Below are 14,243 nucleotides of genomic sequence, written 5' to 3'. Positions count from 1 at the left end.
GGGCAGACGACGCCGGCAGAGAGCCCGGGGGGCAGACGATGCCGGCAGAGAGCCCGGGAGCAGACGCCGCCGGCAGAGAGCCCGGGAGCAGACGCCGCCGGCAGAGAGCCCGGGAGCAGACGACGCCGGCAGAGAGCCCGGGAGCAGACGCCGCCGGCAGAGAGCCCGGGAGCAGACGCCGCCGGGAGAGAGCCCGGGGGGCAGACGCCGCCGGCAGAGAGCCCGGGGGGCAGACGCCGCCGGCAGAGAGCCCGGGGGGCAGACGCCGCCGGCAGAGAGCCCGGGGGGCAGACGCCGCCGGCAGAGAGCCCGGGGGGCAGACGCCGCCGGCAGAGAGCCCGGGGGGCAGACGCCGCCGGCAGAGAGCCCGGGGGGCAGACGCCGCCGGCAGAGAGCCCGGGGGGCAGACGCCGCCGGCAGAGAGCCCGGGGGGCAGACGCCGCCGGCAGAGAGCCCGGGGGGCAGACGCCGCCGGCAGAGAGCCCGGGGGGCAGACGCCGCCGGCAGAGAGCCCGGGGGGCAGACGCCGCCGGCAGAGAGCCCGGGGGGCAGACGACGCCGGCAGAGAGCCCGGGGGGCAGACGACGCCGGCAGAGAGCCCGGGGGGCAGACGACGCCGGCAGAGAGCCCGGGGGGCAGACGACGCCGGCAGAGAGCCCGGGGGGCAGACGACGCCGGCAGAGAGCCCGGGGGGCAGACGACGCCGGCAGAGAGCCCGGGGGGCAGACGACGCCGGCAGAGAGCCCGGGGGGCAGACGACGCCGGCAGAGAGCCCGGGGGGCAGACGACGCCGGCAGAGAGCCCGGGGGGCAGACGACGCCGGCAGAGAGCCCGTGGGGCAGACGACGCCGGCAGAGAGCCCGTGGGGCAGACGACGCCGGCAGAGAGCCCGTGGGGCAGACGACGCCGGCAGAGAGCCCGTGGGGGCAGACGACGCCGGCAGAGAGCCCGTGGGGCAGACGACGCCGGCAGAGAGCCCGGGGGGCAGACGACGCCGGCAGAGAGCCCGGGGGGCAGACGACGCCGGCAGAGAGCCCGGGGGGCAGACGACGCCGGCAGAGAGCCCGGGGGGCAGACGACGCCGGCAGAGAGCCCGGGGGGCAGACGACGCCGGCAGAGAGCCCGGGGGGCAGACGACGCCGGCAGAGAGCCCGGGGGGCAGACGACGCCGGCAGAGAGCCCGGGGGGCAGACGACGCCGGCAGAGAGCCCGGGGGGCAGACGACGCCGGCAGAGAGCCCGGGGGGCAGACGACGCCGGCAGAGAGCCCGGGGGGCAGACGACGCCGGCAGAGAGCCCGGGGGGCAGACGACGCCGGCAGAGAGCCCGGGGGGCAGACGACGCCGGCAGAGAGCCCGGGGGGCAGACGACGCCGGCAGAGAGCCCGTGGGGCAGACGACGCCGGCAGAGAGCCCGTGGGGCAGACGACGCCGGCAGAGAGCCCGGGGGGCAGACGACGCCGGCAGAGAGCCCGGGGGGCAGACGACGCCGGCAGAGAGCCCGGGGGGCAGACGACGCCGGCAGAGAGCCCGGGGGGCAGACGACGCCGGCAGAGAGCCCGGGGGGCAGACGACGCCGGCAGAGAGCCCGGGGGGCAGACGACGCCGGCAGAGAGCCCGGGGGGCAGACGACGCCGGCAGAGAGCCCGGGGGGCAGACGACGCCGGCAGAGAGCCCGGGGGGCAGACGACGCCGGCAGAGAGCCCGGGGGGCAGACGACGCCGGCAGAGAGCCCGGGGGGCAGACGACGCCGGCAGAGAGCCCGGGGGGCAGACGACGCCGGCAGAGAGCCCGGGGGGCAGACGACGCCGGCAGAGAGCCCGGGGGGCAGACGACGCCGGCAGAGAGCCCGGGGGGCAGACGACGCCGGCAGAGAGCCCGGGGGGCAGACGACGCCGGCAGAGAGCCCGGGGGGCAGACGACGCCGGCAGAGAGCCCGGGGGGCAGACGACGCCGGCAGAGAGCCCGGGGGGCAGACGACGCCGGCAGAGAGCCCGGGGGGCAGACGACGCCGGCAGAGAGCCCGGGGGGCAGACGACGCCGGCAGAGAGCCCGGGGGGCAGACGACGCCGGGAGAGAGCCCGGGGGGCAGACGACGCCGGGAGAGAGCCCGGGGGGCAGACGACGCCGGGAGAGAGCCCGGGGGGCAGACGACGCCGGCAGAGAGCCCGGGGGGCAGACCATGCCGGCAGAGAGCCCGGGGGGCAGACCATGCCGGCAGAGAGCCCGGGGGGCAGACCATGCCGGCAGAGAGCCCGGGGGGCAGACCATGCCGGCAGAGAGCCCGGGGGGCAGACCATGCCGGCAGAGAGCCCGGGGGGCAGACCATGCCGGCAGAGAGCCCGGGGGGCAGACCATGCCGGCAGAGAGCCCGGGGGGCAGACCATGCCGGCAGAGAGCCCGGGGGGCAGACCATGCCGGCAGAGAGCCCGGGGGGCAGACAATGCCAGCAGAGAGCCCGGGGGGAGACGACAGCGGGAGCAGAGATATCACACTGTGCAGAGAAGCGACAGGAGGAGCAGCCGGAGCTCAGTGTTTATTTCTTAGGACAATAGATACAGCAGAGCGGGTGCGTGACCCAGGATGGCGGCTGTGCCAGGACAAGAGGGAGTGGAGCACAAGCTAACCCCACCCCACAGAAACCCATCATGTGATCACTGGAGGAGGAGCTTCCTGGCAACGGTCACATGAAATAACATAGAAAGGCACTTGGCAAACTGCATGTAATTAAAGGGGTGCTCCACATATAACGGACTCCACCTGCATCCAGCTTGTCGGAAGATGAAAGTGGAAAGTCCCTTTAAGAGAAATCTCCGCCCACATACACAGATTTTAGTGAGCCTTAAAGCTGCAGACACCAAGTGACCATTGGCTGAGGCGACCCCGCTTCTTAGTGAGCTCCAGAGGGGCAGACAGCGCCCCTGCAGGTATGATGGGTAAATGTGGGGGGGAATCTTTCCAAGAACACCAGCCAGCAAGAGATCAGCAGCATCTGGAGTTCCCCTTTAAGACATCTGCTGTGACATGGGGTCGATATAACAGGGCATGCTGGGATTTCTGCAGTCTGGAGCCGATCATGTGATCATGTCAGGGCGAGTCCAAATCCCAAAGTGCAGAAGGAGAGAACAAACGGGAACCGGAGCGGGGAGCACCCCGGAGTCAGCCGCACCCTGGAGTCAGCCGCAGGGTCCACGTCCTCAGGGGGGGGGAGAAACGGACGTAGTGTGAGTCCAGGAGGGCAGCGTGGGGGCCGGACGCTCAGCAGATCAGCCGCTCGTGGAGGTGGTGCAGCTGCTCAGGGGTTAGGACCAGGCGGTGGATCTGCCCTTGCCCCGGCTGGCAGCGGAGCGTCACCTTCCCGACGAGCACCGTGTCCGCCAGCTTCTCCTCTTTGGCCTGGAGAGAGAAGATGATGAGGGTTATCATGAGACCTCCACATGAAGGAGCGGTGCCCACCTCCAACCCTGCACCGTCACATGGAGGAGCGGTGCCCACCCCCACATCCTTCCCCCGAGCTAGCAAAGACACATGCTCCCCCCCAACCCTGCACCGTCGCACGTAGGAACGATGCCCAACCCGACCCTTCACTGTCACCGTCACACGCTGCTCCTCACCTTTATGAAGTCTGATGATGGGAACGTGGCAAAATCTGTGGGGACGTTTCCTCCGGGGCACTGCGAGACCGTCTCCTGCAGAACCTCGTCCTATCGACACAAGAGGGAGAGATATAACCATGGTGACCTCACCCCACCGGGACATCACTGCCACCAAGACACCATCACGCCGACCTCACAGCCACTGGGACACGACCGCGCCACCCCCAGGACGTCACCCTCACTCCCTACGAGATGCCGCCCTCATCCCCCATCGGGACACCACCCTCACCACCACTAGGATGTGACTATGCCACTCTCACCACTACTAAGATGGCACCAAACCGCCATCACCCCCACCGGGATGCTGGCCTCACCCCCACTGGGACACTACTGTCCCGCCCTCATCCCTACCGGGACGGCGTCACACTTACAGCCGATACCCACCTTGAGCTTATCAATGGTGTCGCTCAGCGTCTGCAGGCGGGCCGTCTGCTCCAGCAGTTGGGTCGCGGGATTACCTGTATGTGGAGGGGGAACACATGAATATGGCTCTATGGCCCCGGATGGCGCTCCCCTCCCCACTGCGGCACTCACCGCCCTTCTTGTGTGTGATGTCCACCACCTTGGAGTTGGCGCTCATCTGCTGCAGGGTGTCCAGCAGCTGGCTGGTCTTGCGGTACAGCGTGCCACTCATGGCTCCTGCCGCTCTTTGAAGGGAGGGTCAGTTTGGATACGTTCAGTGGAGGCAGCAGAGACAGCTCCTCCTTTATGTGTTTAGCCTGGGGGAGGGGCAGAATGATTGTACAGAGGAGCAAGAGGAGGGGCAAACCAATTATATAGTTATTACAGATCAGCGAGGGCGGTGAGCGGCTCCGGAGGAGGAAAGAAGAGGAGGAAGAAGGAGAAGGCGGAGGAAGAAGGAGAAGGAAGAGGAAGAAAGGGGGGGGGGGAAGAGGAGGAGGGGGGGGGAAGAGGAGGGGCAGAATGATTGTACAGAGGAGGCAAGAGGAGGGGCAAACCAATTATATAGTTATTACAGATCAGCGAGGGCGGTGAGCGGCTCCGGAGGAGGAAAGAAGAGGAGGGAAGAAGGAGAAGGCAGAGGAAGAAAGGGGGGGGGGGGGAAGAGGAGGAGGGGGGGGAAGAGGAGGAGGAGGGGGTGAAGCGGGGGAGGGGGGGGGGAAGAGGGGGAGGGGGGGGAAGAGGGGGAGGGGGGGGAAGAGGGGGAGGGGGGGAAGAGGGGGAGGGGGGGGGGAGAGGGGGAGGGGGGGGAAGAGGGGAGGGGGGGGGGGGGAAGAGGGGGAGGGGGGGGAGAGGGGGAGGGGGGGAGAGAGGAGTGGGGGGGGAAGAGGAGGAGTGGGGGGAAGAGGAGGAGTGGGGGGAAGAGGAGGAGTGGGGGGAAGAGGAGGAGTGGGGGAAGAGGAGGAGTGGGGGGAAGAGGAGGAGTGGGGGGAAGAGGAGGAGGGGGGGGGAAGAGGAGGAGGGGGGGGAAGAGGAGGAGGGGGGGAAGAGGAGGAGGGGGGGAAGAGGAGGAGGGGGGGGAAGAGGAGGAGGGGGGGGAAGAGGAGGAGGGGGGGAGAGAGGGAGGGAGGGGGGGGGGAAGAGGAGGAGGGGGGGGAAGAGGAGGAGGGGGGGAAGAGGAGGAGGGGGGGGAAGAGGAGGAGGGGGGGGAAGAGGAGGGGGGGGAAGAGGAGGGGGGGAAGAGGAGGAGGAGGGGGGGGAAGAGGAGGAGGAGGGGGGGAAGAGGAGGAGGAGGAGGGGGGGGAAGAGGAGGAGGAGGGGGGTGAAGAGGAGGAGGGGTGAAGAGGGGGAGGGGGGGAAGAGGGGGAGGGGGGGGGGAGAGGGGGAGGGGGGGAAGAGGGGGAGGGGGGGGGAAGAGGGGGAGGGGGGGGGGAAGAGGGGGAGGGGGGAGAGGGGGGGGGAAGAGGGGGAGGGGGGGGGAAGAGGAGGAGTGGGGGGGAAGAGGAGGAGTGGGGGGGAAGAGGAGGAGTGGGGGGGAAGAGAGGAGTGGGGGAAGAGGAGAGTGGGGGAAGAGGAGGAGTGGGGGGAAGAGGAGGATGGGGGGGGAAGAGGAGGAGGGGGGGGGAAGAGGAGGAGGGGGGGGGAAGAGGAGGAGGGGGGGAAGAGGAGGAGGGGGGGGAAGAGGAGGAGGGGGGGGGGAGAGGAGGAGGGGGGGGAAGAGGAGGAGGGGGGGGGAGAGGAGGGGGGGGGGGGAAGAGGAGGAGGAGGAGGGGGGGGGAAGAGGAGGAGGAGGGGGGGGAAGAGGGGGGGAGGGGGGTAAGAGGGGGAGGGGGGGGGAAGAGGGGGAGGGGGGGGGAAGAGGGGGAGGGGGGGGGGAAGAGGGGAGGGGGGGGAAGAGGGGGAGGGGGGGGAGAGGGGGGGGGGAGAGGGGGGGAGAGGGGGAGGGGGGGGAAGAGGGGGAGGGGGGGGGGGAAGAGGGGGAGGGGGGGAAGAGGGGAGGGGGGGGAAGAGGGGGAGGGGGGGAAGAGGGGGAGGGGGGGAGAGGGGGAGGGGGGGAGGGGGGGGAAGAGGAGGAGGGGGGGGAAGAGGAGGAGGGGGGGGAAGAGGAGGAGGGGGGGAAGAGGAGGAGGAGGGGGGAGAGGAGGAGGGGGGGAAGAGGAGGAGGGAAGGGGGGAAGAGGAGGAGGGAAGGGGGAAGAGGAGGAGGGAAGGGGGAAGAGGAGGAGGGGGGGGGAAGAGGAGGAGGGGGGGGGAAGAGGAGGAGGGGGGGGGAAGAGGAGGAGGGGGGGGGGAAGAGGAGGGGGGGGGAAGAGGAGAGGGGGGGGAAGGGGGGGGGAAGAGGAGGGGGAAAAAGTGGACTAGGAAGCAGGAGGATGAGAGGAACAGGAAGATGAGGAACAGGAAGAGGAGGAGAAAGAAAAGAAGGAGCCTCCCACCGCCGCCATGTGTAAAGATCAACCCCTTCCTCTCACTGCAGCTGTGTCACACTAGCTCCTTCCTCTCTCCCCACCTAGCCTCTCGCTCCTCCCTATTGAGCCTCCTGCTCCGCCTCACTGAACCTCCTGCTCCACCTCTGCTGAGCCCCATGCTCCTCCTCATATCTCACACTCTGCCTCCGCTGAGCCTCAAACTCTGCTCCACCTCTTGCTCCGCTCACCTCTACCAAGACGAGCCTCCCGCACCGCCTCACCTTACGCTCTGCCCTTGCTGAGCCTCAAGCTTTGTCGCCGTGCCCCACCTTACACTCTGCTCCACCCCACCCTGCGCTCCATCCCACCCCAACCTCCGTCCCCCTTCAAGCTCCACCCCCCAGCCTCACGCTCCGCCCCCAGCCTCACGCTCCGCCCCCAGCCTCACGCTCCGCCCCCGCCTCACCTCACGCTCTGCCCCCGTCTCACGCTCTGCCCCGCCTCACCTCACGCTCCGCCCCCGCCTCACGATCCGCCCCACGCTCTGCCCCCACCTCACCTCACGCTCCGCCCCCGCCTCACCTCACGCTCCGCCCCTGCCTCACCTTCAGCCGGTTGTTTTCGTGTTTCAGGTGCTTCACGGAAAGCCGCAGGGTATCGATCTGCTGCAGCAGTAGGGGCGAGTCCTTCACCTGCACCGGGCCGGAGCCATTCAGCACAGACTGGCCGGCTGGCACACCTGATACAGGACAGAAGCAATTAGAGGAATAGAAACAGTCTGCAGTAGGGGGTGGGGGCTGCGCCTCCGGCACATGCAGGTCTGCTCCCCAGGGGGGCCCGGACTGCACCACAGGACATCACCACACAGGATGGATACACCGGACTCAGGAGGGACGCTGCATGCAAAATACGACACACTGCGACGACCAAGCAGCTCTGAGCATCACAGCAGCTCAGAGAACACTGAGGATTTCCAAAGATCTCCAGACACATATAATGCTGCAACCCAATGCTCCAAGTACAGCAAGAGCAGCAACAGGATGTGACTGAAGCAGGGGAAGGATGAGCACAGCTGTGGATGTGACTGAAGGAGGGAATGAGTGTAGCTCTGGAAGTGACTGGAGTAAAATAGTGAGTTCAGCTCTGGATGTGGACTGGAGTAAAATAGTGAGTTCAGCTCTGATGTGACTGGAGTAGAATAATGAGAGCAGCTCTGGATGTGACTGGAGTAGAATAATGAGTGCAGTGCTGGATGTGACCGGACAAGGGGAATAGCGAGTGCAGCTGTGGATGTGACTGGAGTAGAATAGTGAGTACAGCTCTGAATGTGACTGCTGTCCCTGCTTGTGCCAACGGCTCTGTGTATGGGGCCGCTTGTGGCGATGATACATGTGCGCGGTGTGCGTACTGAGGCGGTTCTGTATACAGGGGGCCGTCTGTAATGATGCATGCGCGTGGCATGTGTACTGAGGCGGCTCTGTATACGGGGGGCCGCCTGTGGCGGTGATGATGCATGCGCGCGGCGTGCGCACTATTGCGGCTCTGTATACGGGGGAAGGGGGGGCCGCCTGTGGCGGTGATGATGCATGCGTGTGGCATGTGTACTGATGCGGCTCTGTATACGGGTGTTGCCTGTGGCGGTGATGATGCATGCGCGTGGCATGTGTACTGAGGCGGCTCTGTATACGGGGGCCGCCTGTGGCGGTGATGATGCATGCGCGCAGCGTGCGTACTGTACCTCTCTGCTCTTCTCTATCAGGTGCAGAGAAGGAAAGGGGATGGAGAGAGTCGCCCCCGGGAGGTCAGCGGGCGACAGAGGGAGACAAAGGGTGGTCATTAAGAGGCGGAGCCATCCACAATCCCCTCCCCTCATGTATAGTTACCCGCCCAGTAACCATGCCTACCTCCAACCACGCCAGACACGATGGAGGCCACGGGGGAGCCGCGCAGGCCCTCGATGGTGCGTTTGGACTGGTTGCTAAGGCGCTGGCGCAGCTCGGCCTTCTCGGACTCCAGCTGGTCGATTGTCGGCCTGCAGCGCGTCCATGGTCTCCTCAAAACTCCCTGCACAAAGCATTATGCGTCAGTGCACCGACCGCCCTCCGCCTGCTGTGCCATCCCCAATATGGCCGCCTTCCCAGTACCTCGCGGGTGGGTGTGACACTCACTCTCTTTCTTCCTCAGCAGCGTCTGCGTCTCCTCCAGCTTGGTTTGGATCTTCTCACTCGGTCGTCGGCCTCCTTGGCGGCGCCTGTCCAGCTTCTTCTCCAGAAGACTCAGCCGCACGTTGGCTTCACTCAGCTCCTCACCCTGAGAAGCGGCACGTGAGACCCTCACAAAGCAGTGTACGGGGGAGGGGGGCGGAGTATGAGGGGGCATCACATGGAGGGGAGAAGGGGGGCACCACGTGGGAGGGGAGAAGGGGGCACCACGTGGGAGGGGAGAAGGGGGCACCACGTGGGAGGGGAGAAGGGGGCACCACGTGGGAGGGGAGAAGGGGGCACCACGTGGGAGGGGAGAAGGGGGCACCACGTGGGAGGGGAGAAGGGGGCAACACGTGGGAGGGGAGAAGGGGGCAACACGTGGGAGGGGAGAAGGGGGCACCACATGGAGGAGAGAGGGAAGGTGAGGTGGGGTGAAGGGGGGCATCATGTGGAGGGGAGAGGAAGGTGAGGCAGGGTGCCGTGGGGATAGGAAGGCGAGGAAGGACAGTTGAGAACTCACCTTTATCTTCAGTGATTTCTTTAACTCCTTAATGACTGTCTCTCTATCTTCTAACTTCAATCCTAGCCCCTCAGCGTCCGTGATCTCGGCTCGCAGGGCGGCCGCTCGCTGCTCCACCGGGGGAGGGGACTGGAACAGACCGAAAAACGTCAGTGGCTAGCTCGTCCCGGCAGACTTCTCGCCCGCATGACTAGCTCCTATGAGCAGTTTCCCCATCGCCATGACTAGCTCCTCCCAGCTGTCTACCCGCCCCATAACTAGCTCCTGCCAGCAGTATCCCCGCCCCCTGACTAGCTCCTCCTAGCAAGTCTCCCCACCCCCATAACTAGCCCCTCCCTGCAGTCTCCCCGCCGCCAGATGCTTCTCCACCCTTAAGACTAGGTTTTCCCAGAAGTCTCCTACCCCCATGACTAGCTCCTCCTAGCAGTCTACCCTCTCCCAGTAGTCTCCCCATTCTCCAGGACTAGCTCCTCCCAGCTGTCTCCCTGTGATGGTGGAATATGGGGGATGGTGTAATATTTCTGTAGATTTATATTTTAGGCGTGGTGCTCGGTCCATTCTGTGTAGATTGTCCTGTTAAGTTAGGTTAATCACCCCCTGCCGGGCTTTTGTCCCCAAGTTTGGGGGAGGGGGGCCTGGGATCCACCAAACTCAAAGTTTACCTGGGAGATTATTCACTCTGAGAACTTCAACAGAGGAACAGGTATGGTAGAAGCTGAGGCTCCCCAGAGAGACATGGACATTTATCGCTTACTGGACTGTATCCGTGTTCCTGGACTACTTTACCCTTCGTGTGGTGGATTATTTTTATGACCCTTCTGACTTTGCTTGGAATAAATGTTCTTTGGATTGTTCACTCATCTCTCGCTCTGTTGATTGTGTGATACTCGAGAAGGACCCCGTGAAAACTGGTGGTAGTGGCGAGATCAACAGCCTAATGGAGAACCACCCACAGAGTGAGTACAGAAACAGGACCACTTCCTGTCTACAGGAGAGAGCCAGAGATCTCGGCTTGAGCTACCAGGGAGTGAGTAAAGAGGCCTTAATTGATCTACTGGTGGGTGCAAGCCCGTCCACCTCCTCCCAGATGTCTGACAGACAAGCACTGGAGAGGGGGATCCCTGCCCCAAAAAGCCAGTGGTTGGTGTGTTTTGAAGAACATATGGCGGTTCTGGGCCCTGGTGTATCTCAGGAATATAAGGAGGAGGCTGCTCGCCGAGCACAGAGGAGACAAGAAGCAATGGAGTCTGACAGAGGAAGTCATGTGAGTTGGAGTGTAAACCCAGTGATCCGGGAGCCTGTGCGGATCACCCGGGCGAACTTCAAGCCATTTGATGAGGCTTCCGGAGATGTGGAAGGGTTCTTGAAGGACTGTGAGCACCGTGAGCACCAGTGTGTCATGATAGAGGTTCCCCACTCTGGCTGGGTGCGTTTGTTAGTGGGACTCCTGAACGGAGCCTGGCAGAGGCTTATCACACCATTGCCTCACAGCGGAACTGGGATTACAACATTGTAAAGCGGACTATCCTGGATTACCATGCCATCACCCCAGACTCACATAGGGCACAGTTCCGAGACCTCCCATGCACCACGGGTGGATCGTTTAGGATGTATGCCCATAAGATGTCCCAGGCATGTCGGAGATGGCTGGAAGCGGAAGACGCCTTCACTGTGGAAGACGTTATACAGGTATTTCTTATAGAACAATTTCTGTACAAATGTCCCTCAGAAATACGGGAGTGGGTCAGAGAGCGCACGCCATGCACCTTGGATGGAGCTGCTGCCCTGGCTGATGAGGCCCTTACTATCCGACCGCAATGGAGGGGGCTTCTGGACAATAAGACACAGCCTGCTCCTGTACCCCAGCCCTCTCCAGTTATATCTGCCCCTCCACTCAGCCACAGGCCGATGACAACCACGGCTCACAATCCTGGGCCCCAACAGTTCCGACCACGCCCTGGGGGAATCACAGAGAGAAGATGTTATGGGTGCGGACAACCTGGGCACCTGCAATCCAGTTGTCCTGCAAGGACTCGGAGGGACCCCCAAGCACCTCGTCCAGTACATTTTGTGCATTCCATTCTCCTGAGGAAGAGTTACCACCATCTCCACCGGAGTGTACCACTGACCCCTGCACCATAGATGCCCCTGGGAGTGTATGGCCTCTGGCCTGTCACCAGGTTCTCCTACTGTCTTCTCCACAATGCACACTGGAAGGAGTACGACGCAGAGGAGATGTTATCGATGTGGGCAGCCTGGGCATTTACAAGACACTTGCCCTGCTGGTCGATTGAGGAATGACCTTGCACTAAATCGATCTGTTCATTCTTTACAGCTAAAAACAAGGTGGGGAAGAGATCTCACCCCTTCAAGTGGACTTGCCTAATGGCTCAGACACTCGTGGTCAGCTACTAGGGGTTTATGGGGTGAGAGCCACAGCCCCAAGTTCCTCTTACCATCAAAGTAAGCTCTTACAGGAGGTTGTGCTGGATGGACAGAGTCATTGGATTTTGTGACTCCAGGGCATTTCTCACAATAGTTGATCCTCGGGTGGTTCGGCCAGAGGCGATACCTCATGGACCAGGGATTGTTATTGAATTGGCTGGACGACAAAGGAGGAATATCCCAAAGGCGACTGTAGATCTGGACTTTGGTTTGGGATCAAGCAATGTGTGGTTGGGGTGATGAGCGGCTGCCTGCAGATATCCTCCTAGGAAATGATGTGGGAGATCTACAATGCCGATTTGTGGGTGCAGGAAACACAGTTTGAGTGAAGGAGGACACAAAGGGAAGCCTGTCCTTCCAACCCTACCGCTGTACAATGGACTATCCACAGCTGAGCAACATGGACTTAAGTGAGGTGGCAAGAGGGCTGTGTAGACCTCATGGCGCACTCACTTATCAAGAAAGAGGATGTGATGGTAGAATATGGGGGGTTGTGTATCATATTGTGTGGGTTCGTATTTTAGGCGTGGTGCTCTGTCCATTCGGTGTACATTGTCCTGTTAAGTTAGGTTGATCTCCCCCTGCTGGGATTCTCTCCCTATGTCTGGGGGAGGGGGATCCTGGGATCCACCTAAACTCTCTGCTTACCTGGGAGATTATTCAGTCTGTCTGAGAGCTTCAAGAGAGAAGCAGGAAGATTCATCTTCTGTGGGACAAGCTGAGGCTCCCCAGAGAGACCTGGACATTTATCGCTTACTGGACTAGATCCGTGTTTCTGGACTACTTTACCCTCTGTATTGTGGATTATATTATGGACCTTCTGATTTGCTTGGAATAAATATTTTTTGGATTGTTCAATCATCTCTCGCTCTGTTGATTGTGTGATATGGGAGAAAGACCCCGTCACACTTACGCCCCTATGACTAACGCCTCCCAGCAGTCTCCCCTCTCCCAGGACTAGCTCCTCCCAGCAGTCTCCCGGCCCCCATGACTAGCTCCTCCTAGCTATCTTCCCTTTTCCCAGGACTAGCTCCTCCCAGCTGTCTCCATGCCCCCATGAATAGTTCCTCCCAGTTGTCTCCCTGACTACAGGACTAGCTCCTCCCAGTCATCTCCCTGCCCCCACACGCTCCTCACCTTGCTCTGCGGCTTCTCAGCGTCGTACTCGCCCTCCTGCATGGCGGTGGCCATCTTGTTCATGGTGGCGATCAGGATGGCGCAGGACTGGCGGAGGCACTCGTACGGGTTGCTGCCCTGCGTGCCGTAAATCTAAAGAGCGACAGATCAGAGGCCGTCAGTGGTCACCGGCGTACAGTTCTCCTCGCAGCCGGAGCCGCCGCACTCACCTGCTCTGCAGCTTTAAAGGCCACGTCCTCCAGTCTCAGAGCCTGTAGCCCCTCGTTCTCTCCTAGAGGGGCAATCATCTGCGCCCCCGCGGCTGCCACCTCCTGGAACACAGCCACCACGCACTTCAGGTGCTTACGGCAGTCTAAGAGGGTCTCCGATACCTGCGGGAGCAGAGCCGGATGATGAAGGTTACACCAGGACTATCACCTGCCATCACTGTCCCGCCAGCACCGCACTCACCTGCGGCCCGAAGCTGAGCGCCGCCGGGATCCCTGCCGCCTCTGTGCCCGGCATCCGCCGCCGGATCTTCTTACAGAACTGACGGATGTCGCTGCAAGACGTCTCCAGATCCTTCAGCAGCACAAAGAAGTCCGAGGTGTCCTGCCCCAGCTGCCAATGATGGAGGTAGTAGTGTGGGTGACAGCTCAGGAAGGGGATGATGGGTGCAACAGTAGAGGGGATGATGGGTGCAGCAGTAGAGGGGATGATGGGTGCAGCAGTAGAGGGGATGATGGGTGCAGCAGTTATGACACTATAATGGTAATGTATTGGGGATGATTGGGGTGATAGTTGGGGTGACTCACCTGTATGAAGGCGCGCAGCCTGCTCACTTCTACCCCCATACAGTCCAAAGCGCTCTGTGTAAACTGTGGGGCAAGAGGACAGCGTCAGCAACACCCGGAGCGTACCACACACAGGACGGGAGAGACCCGGAGCGTACCACACACAGGACGGGAGAGACCCGGAGCGTACCACACACAGGACGGGAGAGACCCGGAGCGTACCACACACAGGACGGGAGAGACCCGGAGCGTACCACACACAGGACGGGAGAGACCCGGAGCGTACCACACACAGGACGGGAGAGACCCGGAGCGTACCACACACAGGACGGGAGAGACCCGGAGCGTACCACACACAGGACGGGAGAGACCCGGAGCGTACCACACACAGGACGGGAGAGACCCGGAGCGTACCACACACAGGACGGGAGAGACCCGGAGCGTACCACACACAGGACGGGAGAGACCCGGAGCGTACCACACACAGGACGGGAGAGACCCGGAGCGTACCACACACAGGACGGGAGAGACCCGGAGCGTACCACACACAGGACGGGAGAGACCCGGAGCGTACCACACACAGGACGGGAGAGACCCGGAGCGTACCACACACAGGACGGGAGAGACCCGGAGTGTACCACACACAGGATGGGGGAGACACGGAGCGTACCACGCACAGGATGGGGGAGACACGGACTGTA

The 14,243-nt window shown here is 63.0% G+C and overlaps 1 protein-coding gene across 1 annotated transcript in view; it reads right to left on the bottom strand.

The window, feature by feature from the left end:
* Positions 1-2,506: 2,506 nt before the first annotated feature.
* The window catches only part of LOC142262052 (dynactin subunit 1-like), a 15,933-nt gene continuing 4,196 nt past the window's right edge, over positions 2,507-14,243 (bottom strand). Inside the window, 14 exon segments of the mRNA XM_075332332.1 lie at positions 2,507-3,394; positions 3,613-3,702; positions 4,039-4,112; positions 4,189-4,307; positions 4,309-4,373; positions 7,069-7,202; positions 8,368-8,488; positions 8,490-8,527; positions 8,632-8,773; positions 9,188-9,316; positions 12,770-12,901; positions 12,979-13,140; positions 13,220-13,369; positions 13,564-13,626. Of these exon segments, the coding sequence (XP_075188447.1) occupies positions 3,257-3,394; positions 3,613-3,702; positions 4,039-4,112; positions 4,189-4,307; positions 4,309-4,373; positions 7,069-7,202; positions 8,368-8,488; positions 8,490-8,527; positions 8,632-8,773; positions 9,188-9,316; positions 12,770-12,901; positions 12,979-13,140; positions 13,220-13,369; positions 13,564-13,626 (1,557 nt within the window). The 3' untranslated portion in view covers positions 2,507-3,256.

The sequence above is a fragment of the Anomaloglossus baeobatrachus genome, chromosome 1, assembly GCF_048569485.1.
Source record: "Anomaloglossus baeobatrachus isolate aAnoBae1 chromosome 1, aAnoBae1.hap1, whole genome shotgun sequence".
Classification (NCBI taxonomy): domain Eukaryota; kingdom Metazoa; phylum Chordata; class Amphibia; order Anura; family Aromobatidae; genus Anomaloglossus; species Anomaloglossus baeobatrachus.
The sequence above is the reverse complement of the archived record's forward strand: the minus strand, read 5'-3'. Positions and strand labels throughout refer to the sequence as shown.